The sequence below is a fragment of the Tenrec ecaudatus genome, chromosome 11 (genome assembly GCF_050624435.1).
Source record: "Tenrec ecaudatus isolate mTenEca1 chromosome 11, mTenEca1.hap1, whole genome shotgun sequence".
In the NCBI taxonomy this organism is placed as follows: Eukaryota; Metazoa; Chordata; class Mammalia; order Afrosoricida; family Tenrecidae; genus Tenrec; species Tenrec ecaudatus.
In genome coordinates, this window is record NC_134540.1 from 46,102,030 (window position 1) to 46,120,244 (window position 18,215).

The window sequence follows — 18,215 nt, forward strand, 5'->3', positions numbered from 1 at the left end:
ATTTTGATCCCAGTGGTCGGTTGGTGGTGGCGAAAGTAAAAGCCATTAGAACTGTGATTAATGAAGATGCTTTATGCGAGTTTTCCCCAAGCACAAGCGGGAGGACATGTAATCCCATTACCAATACTCAGTCTTGCGCTCTCAGGGGATTTCCTCGCTAATTAGTCTGAAGCTGTAATTTAGCCTATGCTTTAAGGAATGTGTCGCAGGAGGACACTTGCAATTTATTCCTGACCTTCCTTGAATTTATAGGCCCATATGCCTTTGACCAATGTTTCTCCCAAATGCCATTTTCATGCAGGAAAATAATTTTTTTTAAGGTAAGGGTTTGTTGGAGACCTGGGGGTTGGGAGGGGAGGCAGGTCCCAAGTATGAGTCCTGATGTCCGATTGGTCTGAGGGTGTGTCCAGCTGACCCCCTCTGTGCTTCCAATGTCCAGGCAGAGTGCGCTTGGTACTGCTTTTCTGGCACTTGGAAATCAACAAAGACATGGGAACAGACGGGGTGGGCGTCACACCTGTTGGAAATCTGAAGAGCCTGGCACATGCCCTCTTCCTTCTGCCGCTGCAAGAGGAGTTTTCCCGACGGCTACTCCACCCTCCTGGGCTGCCCGGGAGGACTGCGGAGAGCAGAGCCCCAGCCAGCCGTCCATGGCCTTGCAGAACGGGCAAGGAACAGACCTAGGTTGTCCTGCGGCACACCCGATGTGGAGTTGGGGGTAGTTTCTGCACTTACCTGGCCCATCCTGATGGGTACAATTACCCTGGAGGCCGTGACCCACTGCAATTGCGCAGATTCTTAGGTTCTGACGCATGGCAATCCTCTAGGACAGAGCACAACCATCCCCTGGGGTTTCCGAGGCCCTAGTCTTTACGGAAGCAGGCTGCCACGTCTTTCACCTGGGGAACAGCTGATGGGCTCAAACCACAGGCCTTTGGGCTACCAATCAGGCACTTTAGCCACAGTGGAGGGGGGAGAGGGGCGGGGAGCGCCCCCTCCCCAACACTGGCTCTTCACCAAGACTCCAGATTGGACAATGTATATCTCGCTGTAGCACCTGAATTTCCTCCCACAGACCTACCACCACAAGTGACCTAAGGTGAATGACCTTTCTGGTTCCCTGGCTTCTTTTTCCCTCATCCCACCACCCCCTAAAATCTTCTATTCCTAACACTCCACTCCGGGGCAAGGCCACTCCACACCTCCTTTTCCAGAAGTCCGGCAAAGCCTGTAATCCATCACACTCCTATATCATCCCCTCCTCTCTGATCCCAGCCCTGAAGGACACAGTGCCCCCAGCAGAGCCCCTGGCCACAAAGGTGCCAGAAGTCACCCAGCCGCCCTGTTCTGACAGCCTGTCACATTATTTTTCCCTGTGGGGACTCTGATCCTGCCACCAAGCCCTCATCTCAGACGCCTGAGACCAGAGGCCTCTGCACAAGGCCCCCAGGCAAAGCAAAGCAAGATTGATGTCCCACAAACGCTGTTCCGACCTATGGGAGGGCTCCCTCCATTCAATGCATTGGCGGGCCCATTCTTCCCCATTTAGATTCCCACACTGGACACCAGAGCAGGCGCTCAGAGCCGGGGTAGCAGGAATTCAACCTCTATTCATGCTCTCACACAAACAATGGGCCACACTCTCCTAATTTCTCTCCCTCACCTACCCAGAGTCCTTCTGCAGGCTCTGCCTTCTGGTACTAACATGTAATTCACTCTGCAAGATGAAACTCCCCGTGTTCAACAGTTGCCTGAGGGGAGCAAGCGGGGGGAGGGGTGACAGTGGTGTTGAAAAACCACAACTTGTTTAAATATTGGACCCAGGGCCAACCCCTCATTCCAAATGCGAGTAGTGTAGGAGGCTGTGGGCTGGGCCATTGTGCCAAGAAGCGTGAAAGCCCTGCTTGGCTGAAGGCTGTCTGACCTCTCGGGTAAAAGCCTCCTGAAGACTTGAGGGGGTGTCTGAGCAAAGCCTCTAGAAAGATTTTCGCTCCCTTCCCCGAGATGTTTGGTGCACCGAAGAGCAAAGGGACGACTGGAAAAGTGCCTGCAAGTACGTGCTTCTGAAATGACACCCCCCCCCCCAAAAAAAAGAGGGAGGCAAGTTGGGAGGCCGGTTCCAACGTGTCCATCGATTCCGGCTTTGGGGCGTTTGTTCCCATATCCGGACTTGTTTGCCTTGTCCCTAAGGCTTTAACTTGTCACCATGTAGTTCATCAACTGTCACTCCATCTCGATTCTGGGTGACGTGAGATCAATGGCCGACAATTGCTCTCAGAGTTGTGGAGAAATGGGCAAGGCCAGGGCCAGGGCTCTGACGGCTGGTGACCAGGCAGATGTCATTCCCATCGCAAGTGTGGCTCACGGCCCACCAGTCATCCGCGACAAAGGAGGACCCACATGGTGCACTTGAGGGGACAGACCATGACTGGGCTCTCAGAGTTGGCTGCTTCCATTTTTTTTAATCACGTGGGAGTCGTTAATAGCAACACCCTCACTCTGGGACTCACTCCTCTGCCTGATGTAAGCAGAGATTTGAGGTTCTTGGCTACTCGCTGAGATCTCCTTGGGTTCCCGAGAGAGCTAATGGGATGTCACCGAGTTGACCTAAACAGAACCCATTGCTGCCCAGTCCTGCACCATCCTGGAAATCGTCGGCATGACCGATTGCATCATGGTGGCTTGGTGCCACTCCACCTCACCCAGGGCCCCACCTCTGCTTCATCAAGCACGATGCCCTCCTCCAGCAACTGACCCTCCTGGTGATGCCTCCAAGGTGAGTGAGTCGATAATGTTCTACAGTGATCCATGGGGTTTCACGGGCTAATTTTCAGGAGTAGAACACCAGGCTGAGCTACCTTAGCTTGGACGCTCAGCTGAAACCTGTCCACCTTGGGTGACCCTACTGGTATTTGAAATGCCGGCAGCATAGCTTTCGGCATCCTATCCGTGCTCAAGCTTTCGCCATCTAACAGACGACTTCGCGCTAGTTGGTTATCTCCTAGTACAGCTTTGGCCATGAACTCGGTCGTCTGCTGGTTCAGGCTCAAAGTGCCCCGGAGCCTTAAATGAAGTCCTCAGGCCCAGACGAAGGAGCCTGGTAGCTTGGTGGTTAAGCATTGGTGAGTAGCTTGAGACCACCAGCTGTTCTATGGGGGGAAAGATAGGGCATTCTTCTCCTGTGAAGAGTTACAGGCTTGGAAATCCACAGAGACGGTTCTTCCCTGTCCTGTAGGGTCGCGATGAGTCGGCATTGTCTTGATGGCATTGAGTTTGAGTCTTTGAAGGCCCTGACTGCGTTCCACAACCTACAAACTCCAATGAAAAGGCTTCAGGGAAATTCTTCAGGCCTCTCCTAATCCACCCCTCATGGAATTCTTGCTTCCCACTGCCAAGGTACCATCTGTCCTGGCCACATGTGCAACTGAAGACGCACTCAGGTGATCCTGGACTTGTTCTTGGTGGAACTCAGGAAAGACCCCACTTTCTGAGCAAAAGGGAAGCCCCTTCCTCCCCCTCCTGTCTACCTGCATTGCAGAGGAGGCTCCCAGGAAGAGTCTGAATGCCCCAGCCTGAGCTGTGGCTGGACCACTGCCAGCCAGCTCCTCCCTGACCACTGGACTTGGCACCCTCTGGCTACAAGGGAAAGGTGGGCCTCCCACACCCAGTTGCTGTGGAGTCCACTTCAACTCATGGCATCCCTTTGTGTGTTGGGGAGGAACCCTGCTCCATGGGGTTTTGTGGCTGGTTTTCCATGCATTGGTTGCCAGGCTTTTCTTCCAAGGTATCTTTGAGTGGACTTGAACCTTGCCTTCAGTTAGCAATTCTTTGGCTCAACCATTAGCCATGCACGTATGCTCTCAACGGACCCTCCCTGCCCCTGGGTTCCTTGGGATTTCCCTGGCCACTATCTATACCCGGTTTCTTACCAGCCACTTGAGAAAGTTGCCCTTTACTTCCTTCTGAACTGAATTCCACCAGTTAAGACTATTTGCTCCATTTTCCTGCCCCTGCATGTGGTTCGTCCGGGTAGACTAGAGAAACAAATCCAGGGACAATCCTATGTGTGTAAGGGAGAGTTTTATAACAAAGAGCAATTGTATATTGAGAAAACATCCCAGCCCGGTCCAGATCAAGTCCATAAGTCCAATATTAGCCCATAAGTCCAATACTAGTCCAAACATTATCTTTAGACTCACACCACTCATGCAATGATGCCAAATGCAGGAAGATCACAGGTCAGTGGTGGATCCAGTGGCGTTGGAAGCAACTTAGCCCTGGGGCGGGTCTCCATGTAGCTCCTCCGGCTCCAGGGCTTTGGCTGCCATCAGTGTGGTTCCATGCGTCTTGTCAACAGCAATGTGAATCAGAGAGAATGTGTGTCCTGCCTCCAGGGAGGAAGACAGGAGTTCCCAAAATCCTCAGGAGAAGACCATGCCCACACAGAGACCTCATTGGCTATGACCTCAGACTAGACTCCACCCCTTCACTCAAGTTGACAGGAGATTATGCAACTGCCACACTGCACTATATGCGTCCTTCTCGTCCCCAGACATAAGCCATTGATCACACGAATGTAATGTAGGCCTTCAACAGTGCCCCATGGCCTTAAGGAGAAAACCCAAATTTCCGAACCTAGCACCTGAGGCCCCTGCCTTCCCAAGCCCTGGCTTTCTCCATCCCTCTATTCCCCTGCTTCCTTCCTTGCACCCAACACCCCAGCCCTCACAACCTCACACCACCACATGTGCTGTTCCTCCTTCGGGGTGTGTACTGCTGCTCCCCAACCTTGTCATCTAGTCCATTCCAAATGCTGGCACCCGGAGTGCCTGCCTAGAACTGTGCCCCATACAGTGACCGAGGTCAGGACTTTCTTTCAAGACCCCTCTGAGTGGGCTCAAACGCCAACATGTCAGTTACCATCGGAGGGCTTTAGCCACTTGCACCATGCAAGGACTCCACCTCCCCCGAACCTCCGGTTACTTTTATCCATCCTTCAAACTCAGCTCAAAAAACCCAGCTCCCCAGAGTGAGTGGGTCTCCTTCCTCTGGGCTCATGCAAGCATTAAAGGGACCCCTGCACCCTGCTCTCGGGGTCTTGTGGCTTGTGCCCCGGCAGTTTCCTGTCCCCCAAGACTGTGAGCAGCCACATGGGCCAGCTTCATGGCCCCGCTCACACCAGGCTCCTCTCTGCTTCCACAGCTGCAATGAGTTTCTTTGTTCTTGTTGGATTTTGTTTGTTCCATCGCATCTTATGTTTAAAGTTTGAAACGTACCATAAATTGCAAAGATGTTACAGGGTTCCCAGACACACCCCACCCCCATTGTTCCTATTATGAAGCTCTCACCTTCATGAGCCAATATGGATACATTCTCATTCCCTAGAAAAAATCTTTCCTGAAGATTTCCCTAGGTTGGAACATCACGTTCTGGTTCTGTTCCAGGATTCCATCCCAGGAATTCCATTCAGTTGTCTAGTCTTTTAGGCTTCTCTGGGGTGGCACCGTTGGTCAGACTTGGTTTATTACTGTTTTTGCTGTGTTTGTTGGTTTTATTATTATTAATCATTTTATTGGGGGCTTTTACAAATCATATGACAACCTGTCATTGGATTGTATCAAGCACATTCGTACATATGTTGCCATCAACATTTCCAAAACATTTTCTTTCTATTTGAGCCCTTGGTATCGGCTCTTCTTGTTTCCCCTCCATCCCCCACATTCCCACACTCGTGAATCCTTGATCAATTATATATGTTATTTCTTGTCTTACACTGTCCCTTGTCTCCCTTCACCCACTCCTCTGTTATTCTGTTATGTTTGCTTGTTTTCTATCATATTTTCCTGTGTGTTTGGTGAAGGCGCACGCCGCTGCGAGGTTCTGGTTCAACAATGTCTACTCATGTTGTTCAGCGATGTGCATGACATTTTTGTTATCTCCATTCTTAGATGATCAGCCTTAGATGATCTTTTTTCTGAAGACTTACAGTTCAGCCTTAGATGATCTTTTTTCTGAAGACTGACAGTTTTGAGGAAGACTAGTTAGGTATTTGGTATAAAGTCCTTCAGTAGGAATTTTCCCATGATTAGACTGGAGTTATTTGTCATAGAAGGAGCATTGGTTGCAGCAGTGCACTGAGCTATAACCAAAAGGTTGGCAGTTCAAGCCCACCAGCTGCTCTGAGGGAGCAAGATGAGGCTGTCTGCTTTTGTAAAGCTTTACTGCCTTGGAAACTATGGGCAGTTCTATTTTGTCCTAGAAAACCCAAAACCAAACTTCTGTCATTGAGTCTATTCCAACTCATAGCAGCACCCCTACAGGTCAGGTAGAATTGCCCGCATGGGTTTCCAAGACTGTACCTCCTTAGGAAAGTAGAAAGCCTCATCTCTCTCCCAGGAAGCAGCTGGTGACTTTAATTGCTTGCCTTGCTATTAGGAACCAGTGCATAACCAATACACACAGGGACTCTGTAAGTCAGCACTGACTTGTGGGTTTATGTGTTATTGGGAGGAAGCACTGATTTTGCCCCTTCAGACTTCTTGTTGTCTCTCAAATTCAAAGAACACATAAAAGGAACATGATTTGAGTCCCTTGACCTCTGGAAAGGAACCCTGGTGGTACAGTGGACTAGGCGTTGGGCTGCTAACCATAAGGTCAGCAGTTTGAAACCACCAGCCACGCCTCAGGAGAAAGATGAGGCTTTCTACTTCCATAAAAGTTAGTCTCAGTGGGTTGGAAAGGGGGAACCGATTACAAGGATCTACATGTGACCTCCTCCCTGGGGGACGGACAACAGACAAGGGGGTGAAGGGAGACGCCAGATAGGGCAAGGTATGACAAAATAATAATCTATAAATTATCAAGGGCTCATGAGGGAGGGGGGAGCAGGTAGGGAGGGGGGGCAAAAAGAGGACCTGATGCAAAGGACTTAAGTGGAAAGCAAATGCTTTGATGAGGGCAAAGAATGTACAGATGTGCTTTATACAATTGATGTATTTATATGTATGGATTGTGATAAGAGTTGTATGAGCCCCTAATAAAATGTTGTTGTTTTTTTTTAAGTTAGTCTCAGAAACCCACAGGAGCAGATCTATCGTGTCCTACAGGGTCGCTATGAGTCAGCATGAAGTCGATAGCAGTGAGCTTGGTTTGGGTTTGGGTGGCTTCAGTCATAATGTGAAAATGAGGGAAATGAAATGCATTAAAAATGCCTTTCTGTCACCATCTATCTGACCCCAGCAAGAAAGGGAAACGATTTTAAATAACACAAGGGTCTGGAAGTGGCTTGGCCCTGATGTAAGCACCCTCTCCAGCCTTTGGAATCGGCACACCATTAAACCTGCGATTACGTCCCAGAAGGACAAAAGATTGCAGGGCAGCTGTTAGCGAAGCGAGAACAGGCAGACAAGGAAATGGTCAGGGTTTGCTTTATGGGATTGTTGTTGTTTGCTTGGTTTGGTTCATGTATCTTTGTTTGTTTTCCTTCTGGACAAACTCCTTGCCTATGAGATAGGTTTGGGTTCCATGTGTCTGCTGCCTCTGCCTATAGAGGCAGTCTCCGATTTAGGACCTGGGGTTCCATTTTAATGACTCCCTTGCACTCTGACATAAATAGATCATTTTTTCATTTTCAGTTTTCATTGTTATAGGTTTCCTCTGCTATCTGAAAGTAGAGCATCCCTCTAAAATTTTCCATGGGCTGAAATGGCATCAAGTGAAGAAGAAATGACCATTTTTATGAGTGATCCCAGGCCCTCCAAAACAGCCTACCAAGACACACTAGTCCACCTGACATCACACCAACTTGATGCTGAGATGCTGCGTGTAGTTGCAAGGAGTGGGGAAGCTTGGCCACGCCACTCCTGCCTCTTTAGTATCTCACTACAAAACCAACACTTGCTGCTTTTCAATCTCTATTTTGTTTTAGAAAAGGAAAAATCCTCTGCTTCTCTGAGTGAAAACAGGTACCGCCCAGGGTCTTTCGGAAAAGGGAAGTGAGGTAAAGTGAGCTTTCAAAAGGGAATGCATACACTGTCTGTTAGTAGCCGAACCTTTATTGTTTCAACCTTTAGCCGTCTTTGGGGGGTGGACACATTACATATACGAGGAAACATCAGGGAATGATGGCATGAGCAGAGAACGTGCCGCAATGCCCAACGCGGTACACATTAGGAAACATAAGAATAAGTAAAATGCAGAGCGGTGGGTGTGGCCAGGGGTGCTCCACTGAAGGTGAGACTTCCCACTCCTGTAAAGAGTTACGGTCTCAGAAACGCACAGGTCACTACGAGTCCGAACCGACTCGATGGGCACACACTTGGGTTTGGGTGTTGAGTGTGCCCAGTACTGTGTCGCCTTAGACAGTCCCCCGGTGTGGTGGCTGTTTCTATTGAGTGCCACTGAGGAATCACAGGCCCTGGTTTATCCAGTCCGGGAATAAGGGAATTAAGTTACAGAGAAATCAAGCCACGTGCTCAGGGCCACACAGCTCATTACTGGTAATGGTCCCGTTTGAAGCCTGGCAGGCTGATTCCAGTGCCCTGGTGGCACGTGTGGCTCCGTATTTTGAACCCATCAGTAGCTCCAAGGGAGAAAAGGCCTGGTAGTCTACTAGCATGGGGCTCGACAGCAGCTCAGAAAACCCCACAGGAGAGATTCTACGTCACAAGGGGTAGCTATGAGTCAAAACGTCACCGAACAACAACGGTCAGATTGCAGTGCCTGCCAGCAAGCGCCATGTGTGTGACCAAACAGGCCTCCCAGAGCATCCTGATTTCCAGAACACAAGAAAGGCGGAGTGGACCAAGGCCTGGAAATGTTGGAGGGCTTGTGAACATCGGTCATTGAGATCGGTCCAAAACTATGGTTTAAACAACAACTTAAACAATGCCTTCGGTCCCAAACGGCCTTGCTGGCTGCTGAATCTGGATTGGGACTATGGAGGGGTGGGCTTCTGTGGTCTGGAATGAAACTGACAAGTCCCTTTGCTAGGATTGACAGCCCAACATGTGCACACACACACAAACACACACACACAAATGCTGTTGCTGTTGTTGTTGTTGCTAGGTGCCATCAAGCCACTTCTGACTCAGAGTCGCCCTCTGTACAACAGAATGAAACACTGCCTGGTCCTGCACCATCCTCACCACTGTTCCTCTGTCTGAGCCCATTGTTGCAGCCACTGTGTCAGTCCATCTCGTTGAGGGCCTTCCTCTTTTTGCTGCCCCTCTACTTTACCAAGCACGATGTCCTTCTCCAGGGACTGGTCTCTCCTGACAACATGTCCAAAGGACACGAGACAAAAATCCTGCCATCTGTACGTCTTCCGAGACAGATCTCTTTGTTCTTTTGGCAGCCCATCGGCCTTTCAATATTCTTCGCCAGGAGTTCAAGAAGGAAGAAAATGTTTTTGAAAATGATTTTGGGAGCAATTATATAGTACTGTTTGATGTGACTGAACTACGGAATGGTATGATGTCTGAATTAGCTCCTAATAAAATGGTTTGGGGGAAGAAACTACACCGCACCCCCATCAAAGCCATCCCTCTGTGTTTCAGAAAGCCATGTCGGAAACAGAGAGAGCAGTCTGGGGATGATCAAGGAAGAAGAGTCACTAGCAGAACATGCCTGAGATTCCTTCTGGCCTGAAGGAGTGGAGGCAGCAGAGGCCAGGTAACTCTCAGACCAGAGGCCCAGGCAAGGAGACCATGGTACAAACCCAGACTATGAGACCTTGAGACAAAGCAGCAGGTGGCCTTCCTGGCCCAGAGAGGCAGAAGCCCAGGGAATGTGTGGCTAAGAAACTGAGCACAAGAAAGGGAAGCGTGCTGGCTGAGGAGAGGCACTGCTGTAGACCAGCGATGATCTCTGTACTGTGTACTGGCTCTTCCTCGTGGTAGGTAACCTGTTAACTCCCCTAATAAACCCTCACGATTGTGAAAAGAACAATAATAATAATAGAACAACAATAATAATAACAACAAAAATGCACGTGGTAGCATTTTCGGAGAGCCAGCTCTACTAAATTCCAGCAATTTAGCAGTCCCAAGAGCTGTTTTGCCAAGTGTGGTTTGCCGACAAGAATGGAACATCTGCCTCTGAAGAAGTGCTTTGGTTTGCCAGAGAACTTGCGGCAGGCTTCCCCGGGGGCGCCTTCTGCGACCCAGTGAGTCTGTAGGGAAAGCCAGGGTCCCGGAGCTAGAGAGACAGAGACAAAGGGGGGAGAGTAGTTAAAAGGTTAAACAATAATCTCTCTCGCCTTCCATTCTTACACTTTCCAAGTCTAGTTCTCTTTCCTGGTAGATATAATCCTAATTAAAAAATAAATTACATGCTGTATAGAACCTGAAAAGGAAAAGATAATCCTATTACATATGAGAATATAACCTGATTTTCGTCCCACTAAACTGTGGGAGATAGCCGATCGGGCTGCGCACCCCCATTGTCACCGCTTTGAAAACTTTCCTGAAGCTCTAATCCGTCACGTGACGCCCGTGTCAATCTCGGGGTCTGCACGCGAGTCCCACAAAGCCGGCTTTACGTTCGGTTTCTGAAAGGCGGCAGCTCGGCCGAGCCCGCACCATTTGCATTCCGAGGAAACGCCGGCCATTGTGGGGCAGTGTTTATTCACAACCTGGCGAGACAGTGGCCGGCGAAGTTGCTAAACCCCGGAGAAAGGGCCTCCCCGAGCCGGGCCGGGCCTTTTGGTATGATAACAAGGCGATCCGGGCTGCTTTTGTGCGACTAGGTCCTCGTCGCCTGGGTGGGCGAGCCCCACTCCCGCCCTGCCCCCGCCCACCCCTCCCTCCAGCCGCTTCCCGGCCATTCTTCCTCCCCGGGGAGTTGCTGAGCTCGCCGGAGCGGTTTGAAACCTATTTCTATCATCTGGATGCTACGGGCGGCCGGGCTCTGAGCGCCTCGGCTCGCGTGCCTTCACACCTCCGCGGCGACCGGGAGAGGCCGGCGCGCGCCCCGGGCTCCGCGCTCCGTCTCCCAGCCGAGCCGAGCCGCGCGCTCCCGAGCGCGGATAAAATGCCGCGGGCGGCTCCGCAGCTCCCCGCCTGCCGCCGGGTGCCTTTTGCCTGCCTCCCCGCTCTACCCTCTCCCTCCCCGCCAGCACGCCCGGAGAATGAGCGTGGTGATTCCGCTCAGCGGGGAAGCACCCCAGTCCTAACAGCAGGTTGTTCCCAGGCTCGGCCCAAGGGGCAAAAAGAACAAAAGCCCCCAAAAAAACAGCCAGGGCCCGGGGCCTGCAGCCGAGCCCGGAGCCGCGCGGCGCCCGAGCGTCCAGACCCGCGTGGGGCGCAGGTCGGGCTGCGCTTCCCGGACTCGCGGCGGGCTCTGGACAGGTGTCCGCTCCAGTGAAAACTAACGCCACCTTTCCGCTGCTGCCATTCCGGAGGCCAGCCCCGCACGCCGCCGCCCCCGGCGGGTTTTCAGCGCTGTAGCGCCGCGCAGCGCCCGCCTGACCCTCCGGGTGAAGCGAGCAGGAGTGCCCAGGCCGCTGTCCGCCGACACGGTTCTGAATCTAGGTTTCCCCTGCAGCCGGTGAGAGCGGGAGGAAGAGGGAGTGCGGGACCCTGGGAATTCCAAAGGTCACCAGCAGGCTCCGGTCGCAGTGGGGGTGGGGTGGAGGTGCGGTTTCCAAGGTTTAGCAGGAAAGTAGAAGGTTCTTTAGACTGCTCAGACCCCCGATGAAAATGGGGGAGGTGCGGGCAGAATGAAATACGTTAATAGGCATTTGGGAGTGGAAACAAGTTCCGGAAAATGGGGTTCCTGTGTGTGAGGCAGCGGGGTGGGCTTGGTGCTCCCTTTCTGCACCCCTTGGGGCTCCCCTTCTGCACCGCTGGAGATGCATTCGGAGGCTTCAAGGTGTAGGAGGCACACAGGAACCGAGTGACGAGACCGCTCTTAAGTAGCCCCAAACAATCTACCATCCCCTCTATCCTTCTTCGCATCTCCTAAGAGTTTTTGTTTACTGATGACTGGGCCCATATTCCCTGTTTTCCAACAGCTTCAAAGATAGTCCTCATCCTTCCTTCTGCCTTCCCAGCCTAGTCTCCTTGCTCTGTACGTACTCCTACTATGGCGGGGGCGGGGGGGGGGGGTTAGATCCCCAAACAGGTGCCCCTCCCACGCAAGAAGATTCTGGCAGCAGACCTAAACACCGGGGTTCTGAAGAACGTTTACTAAATGCAGCCTCCTTATCAAACGTTTTCCCTTTTTTCCAGTGTGTGACTTCTGTATTTCTCCTTCGTGTATATTTGCATAACTTACTCAACAGAACCTTTCAGTGAGGATCAATAAGGACCCATCTTGTTCCAGATTGGAGCCCATCACTAGGGCGTCTAGGTGGGAGGAGAGGAAGTGGCACCTGTAGGGGAGAGGGGGAGAGGGCCCTGCCCTGGTGCAAGGTGCCAGGTCAGCCCTGGTACCCGCCCAGCCCTGGGCTCAAGGCTTGGCAGCGCTGGAGCTCCACACTTTGGTAGGCAGATGGTTTCGTTTCCTCAGGTTCGTGCCAGGTTTCAACCTCACGCTGTGATTTTGTTCTTCTGCAAGCAGACCAGTGTTGTTTCCCAGAGCGGCCCCATTAGAACAGAAAGAAATCCTCTAAATAGGCGGAACAGGGCATCAGGAGGGAAAGGTCTCTAAATGCACTTTAATACAAGCCGGGTATTGTGTGGAATTCAGCGCCCAATCATCGTTTAGCCAGAGAGTTATGGCAGTGATTGGGGGTGAATAGAGCGACATAATGGATACATGTGGCGTTTGCTCATTATATTCAAGTTAGCCCAACTCTGCTGTGGAAACTGTTCAACTTTCTCTCCTCTTAGCTTGTCACAGTGAAATAATACAGACATTGGGGCCTCCAATGGGATCGCCTGCCACGCCATTCTATTTCCACTGCTAACGAGGGCTTCATAAGCCTTTGATACCGTCTGATCTTTGAAACCTTTCCAAATCTCCTCAAGCTTATGCTAAATCCTATTTGGAACTTTTCCCCCCTTGCCTGCTAGCGCCCAGGGTTTAAGAAAGCCATTTGGAGAGTGACATGCATACTAACGTGTCATCGCAGGACTCTTTTTCGCAAGAAGGACGGCAGCTCTGATCACCGAGGCTCACGCGAGCAAAACACACAATTGCATACACAAATTTGAATGAAATCAATTTCCCTGTATCCTTCAGGCTCCTTAATGGAGAGGCTGTTCTGCGCTCTGTGGGAAGCGGGGAGAGACTAGCGCCTGTGGAGCTGAGGCTGCGAACATTCCCAAGGCTTGAAGGTGCCAAATGCCGAGAGTGGCTGGAGGGGGTGGCCTGGGGAGGGGGGGACAGGGAGCTACGTGACGAAACCCCCGGATTTTCACACTCAGTCCAACTGGAGCGGGAGGGGTTCAATTAACAAAACCCTCCCCATCCCGTTTACTCTCAGAGCCGGGAGCCAACTCCTTAACTTGCAAGGCGCTTACCGGAAAGAGGGAGAAAGCAAAAGGAGTTAAAGAAACAAAGGAAAGATTCCCTAATTTTCGCCTCTTGTTTTCCCTTCTAAGCCTTTCCACATTAAAGGGATTGTTGGAGGCTGGCAGAGGAGCGGCGCGAGGGCGAAGCTGCCATTGGCTGCCCGGCTCCGGCGATTTGCATATCGGCGGCTATAAAGACGGAGGCGGCGCGCGGCGGCGCAGCTCCTGCAAGGATAAGGGAGGGAAAGACGCTGAGTGAGGGCGGGTCCGCGCGCCCTCTGAGCCCGCCAGAGCCACGGAGCTGCTCTCAGCGGACTTCTCCCGCACTGGGCTCGCGGGCAGCGTCTTCCAAGACGCCTAGGACTCACGCCCAGACCTGAAAACCAGAGAGAACTCTCTGGCTCAGCCTTTTTGAAATAGCAGTTCGGTCCGGCGGGATGAGTCCTAGGAAGCGCGGGGGCAGCCCTTGCCTTTTCCCCTTGCAGCTGTTCAGTCTCTGCTGGGTGCTCTCAGTGGCCCAGAGCAAGACAGTGAGATACAGCACCTTCGAGGAGGACGCTCCCGGTACGGTCATCGGGACGCTGGCAGAAGACCTGCATATGAAAGTATCCGGAGACACAAGCTTCCGCCTGATGAAGCAGTTCAACAGCTCGCTGATTCGGGTACGAGAGGGCGACGGGCAGCTGACCGTCGGGGACGCGGGCCTGGACCGCGAGAGGCTGTGCGGCCGGGCCCCGCAGTGCGTGCTGGCCTTCGACGTGGTCAGCTTCTCGCAGGAGCAGTTCCGACTGGTGCACGTGGAGGTGGAGGTGAGGGACGTCAACGACCACGCGCCGCGCTTTCCCCGGGCCCAGGTGCCCGTGGAGGTGTCCGAGGGCGCGGCCGTGGGCACGCGCATCCCCCTGGAGGTGCCGGTGGACGAGGACGTGGGCGCCAACGGCCTGCAGAGCGTGCGCCTGGCCGAGCCGCACAGTCCGTTCCGCGTGGAGCTGCAGACGCGCGCGGACGGCGCCCCGTGCGCCGACCTGGTGCTCCTGCAGGAGCTGGACCGCGAGAGCCAGGCCACCTACAGCCTAGAGCTGGTGGCCCAGGACGGGGGCCGCCCGCCCCGCTCGGCCACCGCCGCCCTCAGCGTGCGAGTGCTGGACGCCAACGACCACAGCCCGGCCTTCCCGCAGGGCGCCGTGGCCGAGGTGGAGCTGGCGGAGGACGCGCCCGTGGGCTCGCTGCTGCTCGACCTGGACGCCGCCGACCCCGACGAGGGCCCCAACGGCGACGTGCTCTTCTCCTTCGGCGCCCGCACCCCGCCCGAGGCGCGCCGCCTCTTCCGCCTCGACCCGCGCTCGGGCCGCCTCACGCTGGCGGGGCCCGTGGACTACGAGCGCCAGGACACCTACGAGCTGGACGTGCGGGCGCAGGACCGCGGCCCGGGGCCCCGCGCCGCCACCTGCAAGGTCATCGTGCGCATCCGCGACGTCAACGACAACGCGCCCGACATCGCCATCACCCCGCTGGCCGCCCCCGGGGCGCCCGCCACCTCGCCCTTCGCGGCCGCCGCGGCCGCCGCAGCTCTCGGGGGCACGGATATGACCTCGTCCGCGGGCTCCGGGACTCCGGAGGCCGGCGCCACCTCTCTGGTGCCGGAGGGGGCGGCGCGAGAGAGCCTGGTGGCTCTGGTCAGCACCTCGGACAGGGACTCCGGCGCCAACGGACAGGTGCGCTGCGCCCTCTACGGGCACGAGCACTTCCGCCTGCAGCCGGCCTACGCGGGCAGCTACCTAGTGGTGACCGCCGCGTCCCTAGACCGCGAACGCATCGCTGAGTACAACCTGACGCTGGTGGCCGAGGACCGTGGCGCGCCCCCTCTGCGCACCGTGCGACCCTACACGGTGCGCGTGGGCGACGAGAATGACAACGCTCCACTCTTCACTCGGCCTGTCTACGAGGTGTCCGTGCGTGAAAACAACCCGCCCGGCGCCTACCTGGCCACCGTGGTAGCCCGGGACCCAGACCTGGGCCGCAATGGCCAGGTCACCTACAGGCTGCTGGAAGCCGAGGTGGGCCGCTCCGGGGACGCTGTGTCCACCTACGTCTCCGTGGACCCCGCCACCGGGGCCATCTACGCTCTGCGCAGCTTCGACTACGAGGCGCTGCGCCAGCTCGACGTGCGCATCCAGGCCAGCGACGGCGGCTCCCCGCAGCTCTCCAGCAGCGCCCTGGTGCAGGTGCGGGTGCTGGATCAAAACGACCACGCACCGGTTCTGGTGCACCCCGCGCCCGCCAACGGCTCCCTGGAAGTTGCCGTGCCCGGACACACGGCCAAGGACTCGGCCGTGGCTCGCATACAGGCCCGGGACGCCGACGAAGGCGCCAACGGGGAGCTGGCTTTCGAGCTGCTGCAGCAGGAGCCGCGCGAAGCCTTCTCCATCGGCCGCCGCACGGGGGAGATCGTGCTCACCGGCGACCTCTCGCAGGAGCCGCCAGGCCGCGTGTTCAGGGCGCTGCTGGTCGTGTCCGACGGTGGCCGACCCCCTCTCTCCACCAGCGCCACCGTCAGTTTCCTGGTAACAGCCGGCGGCGGGCGCGGGCCCGAGGGACCTGCCAGTGCCGGGGGCACAGAGCGCTCCCGCCCCGCCGGCTCTCGGCTCGGGGCGTCGGGGCCGGCGCTGCAGTGGGACACGCCGCTGATCGTCATCATCGTGCTGGCCGGGAGCTGCACGCTGCTGCTGGCCGCCATCATCGCCATCGCCACCACCTGCAACCGCCGCAAGAAGGAGGTGCGCAAAGGGGGGGCCCTCCGGGAAGAGCGGCCCGGGGCGGCGGGCGGCGGAGCCTCGGCCCCCGGCTCCCCGGAGGAGGCCGCCCGGGGAGCTGGGCCCAGGCCCAACATGTTCGACGTGCTCACCTTCCCTGGCAGCGGCAAAGCGCCCTTTGGCAGCCCCGCGGCCGACGCGCCCCCGCCCGCGGTCGCCGCGGCCGACATGCCGGGCTCAGAGGGCGGCAGCGCCACGGGGGAAAGCGCCTGTCACTTCGAGGGGCAGCAGCGGCTCCGAGGCGCGCACGCCGAGGTGAGGCCTTCCTTCGGCTGGGCAGCCCTCTGCGGGCTCCGCGGACAGACTGGGGGAAGGGACAGGACGGGAAGGGTGGTCACGCGCAAGAGACGCTTAACTGACGGTGCTTTCTTTGTTTCTTTTCCTACCCTGACCCCTTCTCCCGCTTCAGCCCTATGGTGCGTCCCCTGGCTTTGGGAAGGAGTCGGCGCCTCCTGTGGCTGTCTGGAAGGGACACTCCTTCAACACCATCTCTGGGCGAGAGGCGGAGAAATTCAGCGGCAAAGACAGCGGCAAAGGGGACAGTGATTTCAATGACAGCGATTCTGACATCAGCGGGGACGCTTTGAAAAAGGATCTCATCAACCACATGCAGAGCGGTGAGTACTGGTCTTCTTGGGAAGGTTCTTTCCCTGCCCCCTTGCTTGGCTGCTGGACTCTGGGTGCCCAGCAGCAGCCCACAGCTCACTCTCTGGCTCTTTCTCCCTCCCCCCACCCTCCTCCCCCCTCCTGTCCAGGAGTTGGGAGCCCAGGCCTGAAGCACACTGCCAGGCCCTTGATAGGCAGAGGGAGCAGTGGAGCTAGCTGGCTAACAAAAACCCAACACCCAATCATCCGCTCCTTTCCCACTCCGCAACCCTACAGGACTCTAGAACTGCGCCTGTGGGATTCTGAGACTGTAACCCACAGTTACGACCTTCCAGGGGGTAGAAAGCTTCATCTTCCTCCCACAGAGTGGCTGTTGGTTTCAAAGTGCTGACATAACCAGCCCAACAAGTATCCACTATGCCACCAGTGTCCCTTGCTAACTAGTTAAAGGGGGGGGGGGGGGAAGGTGGGGGGGGGGCTTAGTTTAGTTTTGTTTTACTTCCAACAAAAGATGCAGGGCCCACTTCCTATAAAGTTGTTTTCACAGGGAGTGATGTACCTTACGAATCTTGGGTCCCAGTGTCCATCATTCGTCTTTTCAGCTGCCTGACCCCGTGTGACATTCGGAGGTGTGTGCATTCCTGTAATAACCATGCTCTCTCCCCTGCGTGCCTGTGCAGGACTGTGGGCCTGTACTGCGGAGTGTAAGATCCTGGGCCACTCCGACCGGTGCTGGAGCCCCTCATGCGGGGGGCCCAACGCGCCTGCCGCCATTCACCCACCCGCGCAGATGTCCACCTTCTGTAAGAGCACCTCCCTGCCTCGGGATCCCCTGCGCAGGGATAACTACTACCAGGCCCAGCTCCCCAAGACCGTGGGGCTGCAGAGCGTCTATGAGAAAGTACTGCACAGAGACTATGACAGGACAGCCACTCTGCTCTCCCCGCCCCGCCCCGGGAGGCTCCCGGACCTGCAGGAGATTAGTGTGCCACTTTACCAGTCCCCCCCTGGAAGGTACCTGTCCCCAAAGAAGGGGGCCGATGAAAATGTGTAATCCCACACTGCATGTCTTCACACGTATACAAGGTCACTCTGAGAAGCCCCTAAGTTAATTGACCGGTGTCAGTGTTGTACATATAAATATGCAAGATGTGCCTTAAAATGAAGCTGTTGGAAGCTGTTTCAAATCACATTGGTACTGTTTGGTATTTGCAAACAAACGAACAAAAAATGTAGTTAATGTAATTTTTATGAAATGTGTGAAGTATTTAATTTTTCTTATCATGCTATCGATTTTAATTTCACTTGCAGCTTGCCACTTTCTTAGTGTTTTTAACCT

General features: G+C 54.9%; 1 protein-coding gene across 2 annotated transcripts; it reads left to right on the forward strand.

Moving 5' to 3' along the window:
* Positions 1–13,894: 13,894 nt before the first annotated feature.
* Positions 13,895–17,930, forward strand: PCDH8 (protocadherin 8). Of its 2 annotated transcripts, none has more exons than XM_075563624.1 (3): positions 13,895–16,525; positions 16,680–16,887; positions 17,557–17,930. In XM_075563624.1, the coding sequence occupies exons 1-3, from the start codon at positions 13,895–13,897 to the stop codon at positions 17,928–17,930; spliced, it is 3,213 nt and encodes a 1,070-aa protein (XP_075419739.1). The 2 variants fall into 2 exon arrangements, with proteins under 2 accessions (XP_075419739.1, XP_075419740.1); XM_075563625.1 differs by having other exon boundaries at positions 13,895–16,234.
* Positions 17,931–18,215: the final 285 nt, after the last annotated feature.

Excerpts from the sequence above, each read along its gene's own strand:
- PCDH8 (XM_075563624.1), top strand. The coding sequence starts at position 13,895 with ATGAGTCCTAGGAAGCGCGGGGGCAGCCCTTGCCTTTTCCCCTTGCAG. Across the intron at positions 16,526-16,679 it reads TCCGAGGCGCGCACGCCGAG|CCCTATGGTGCGTCCCCTGG; the intron begins GTGAGGCCTTCC and ends CTCCCGCTTCAG. Across the intron at positions 16,888-17,556 it reads CATCAACCACATGCAGAGCG|GACTGTGGGCCTGTACTGCG; the intron begins GTGAGTACTGGT and ends GTGCCTGTGCAG.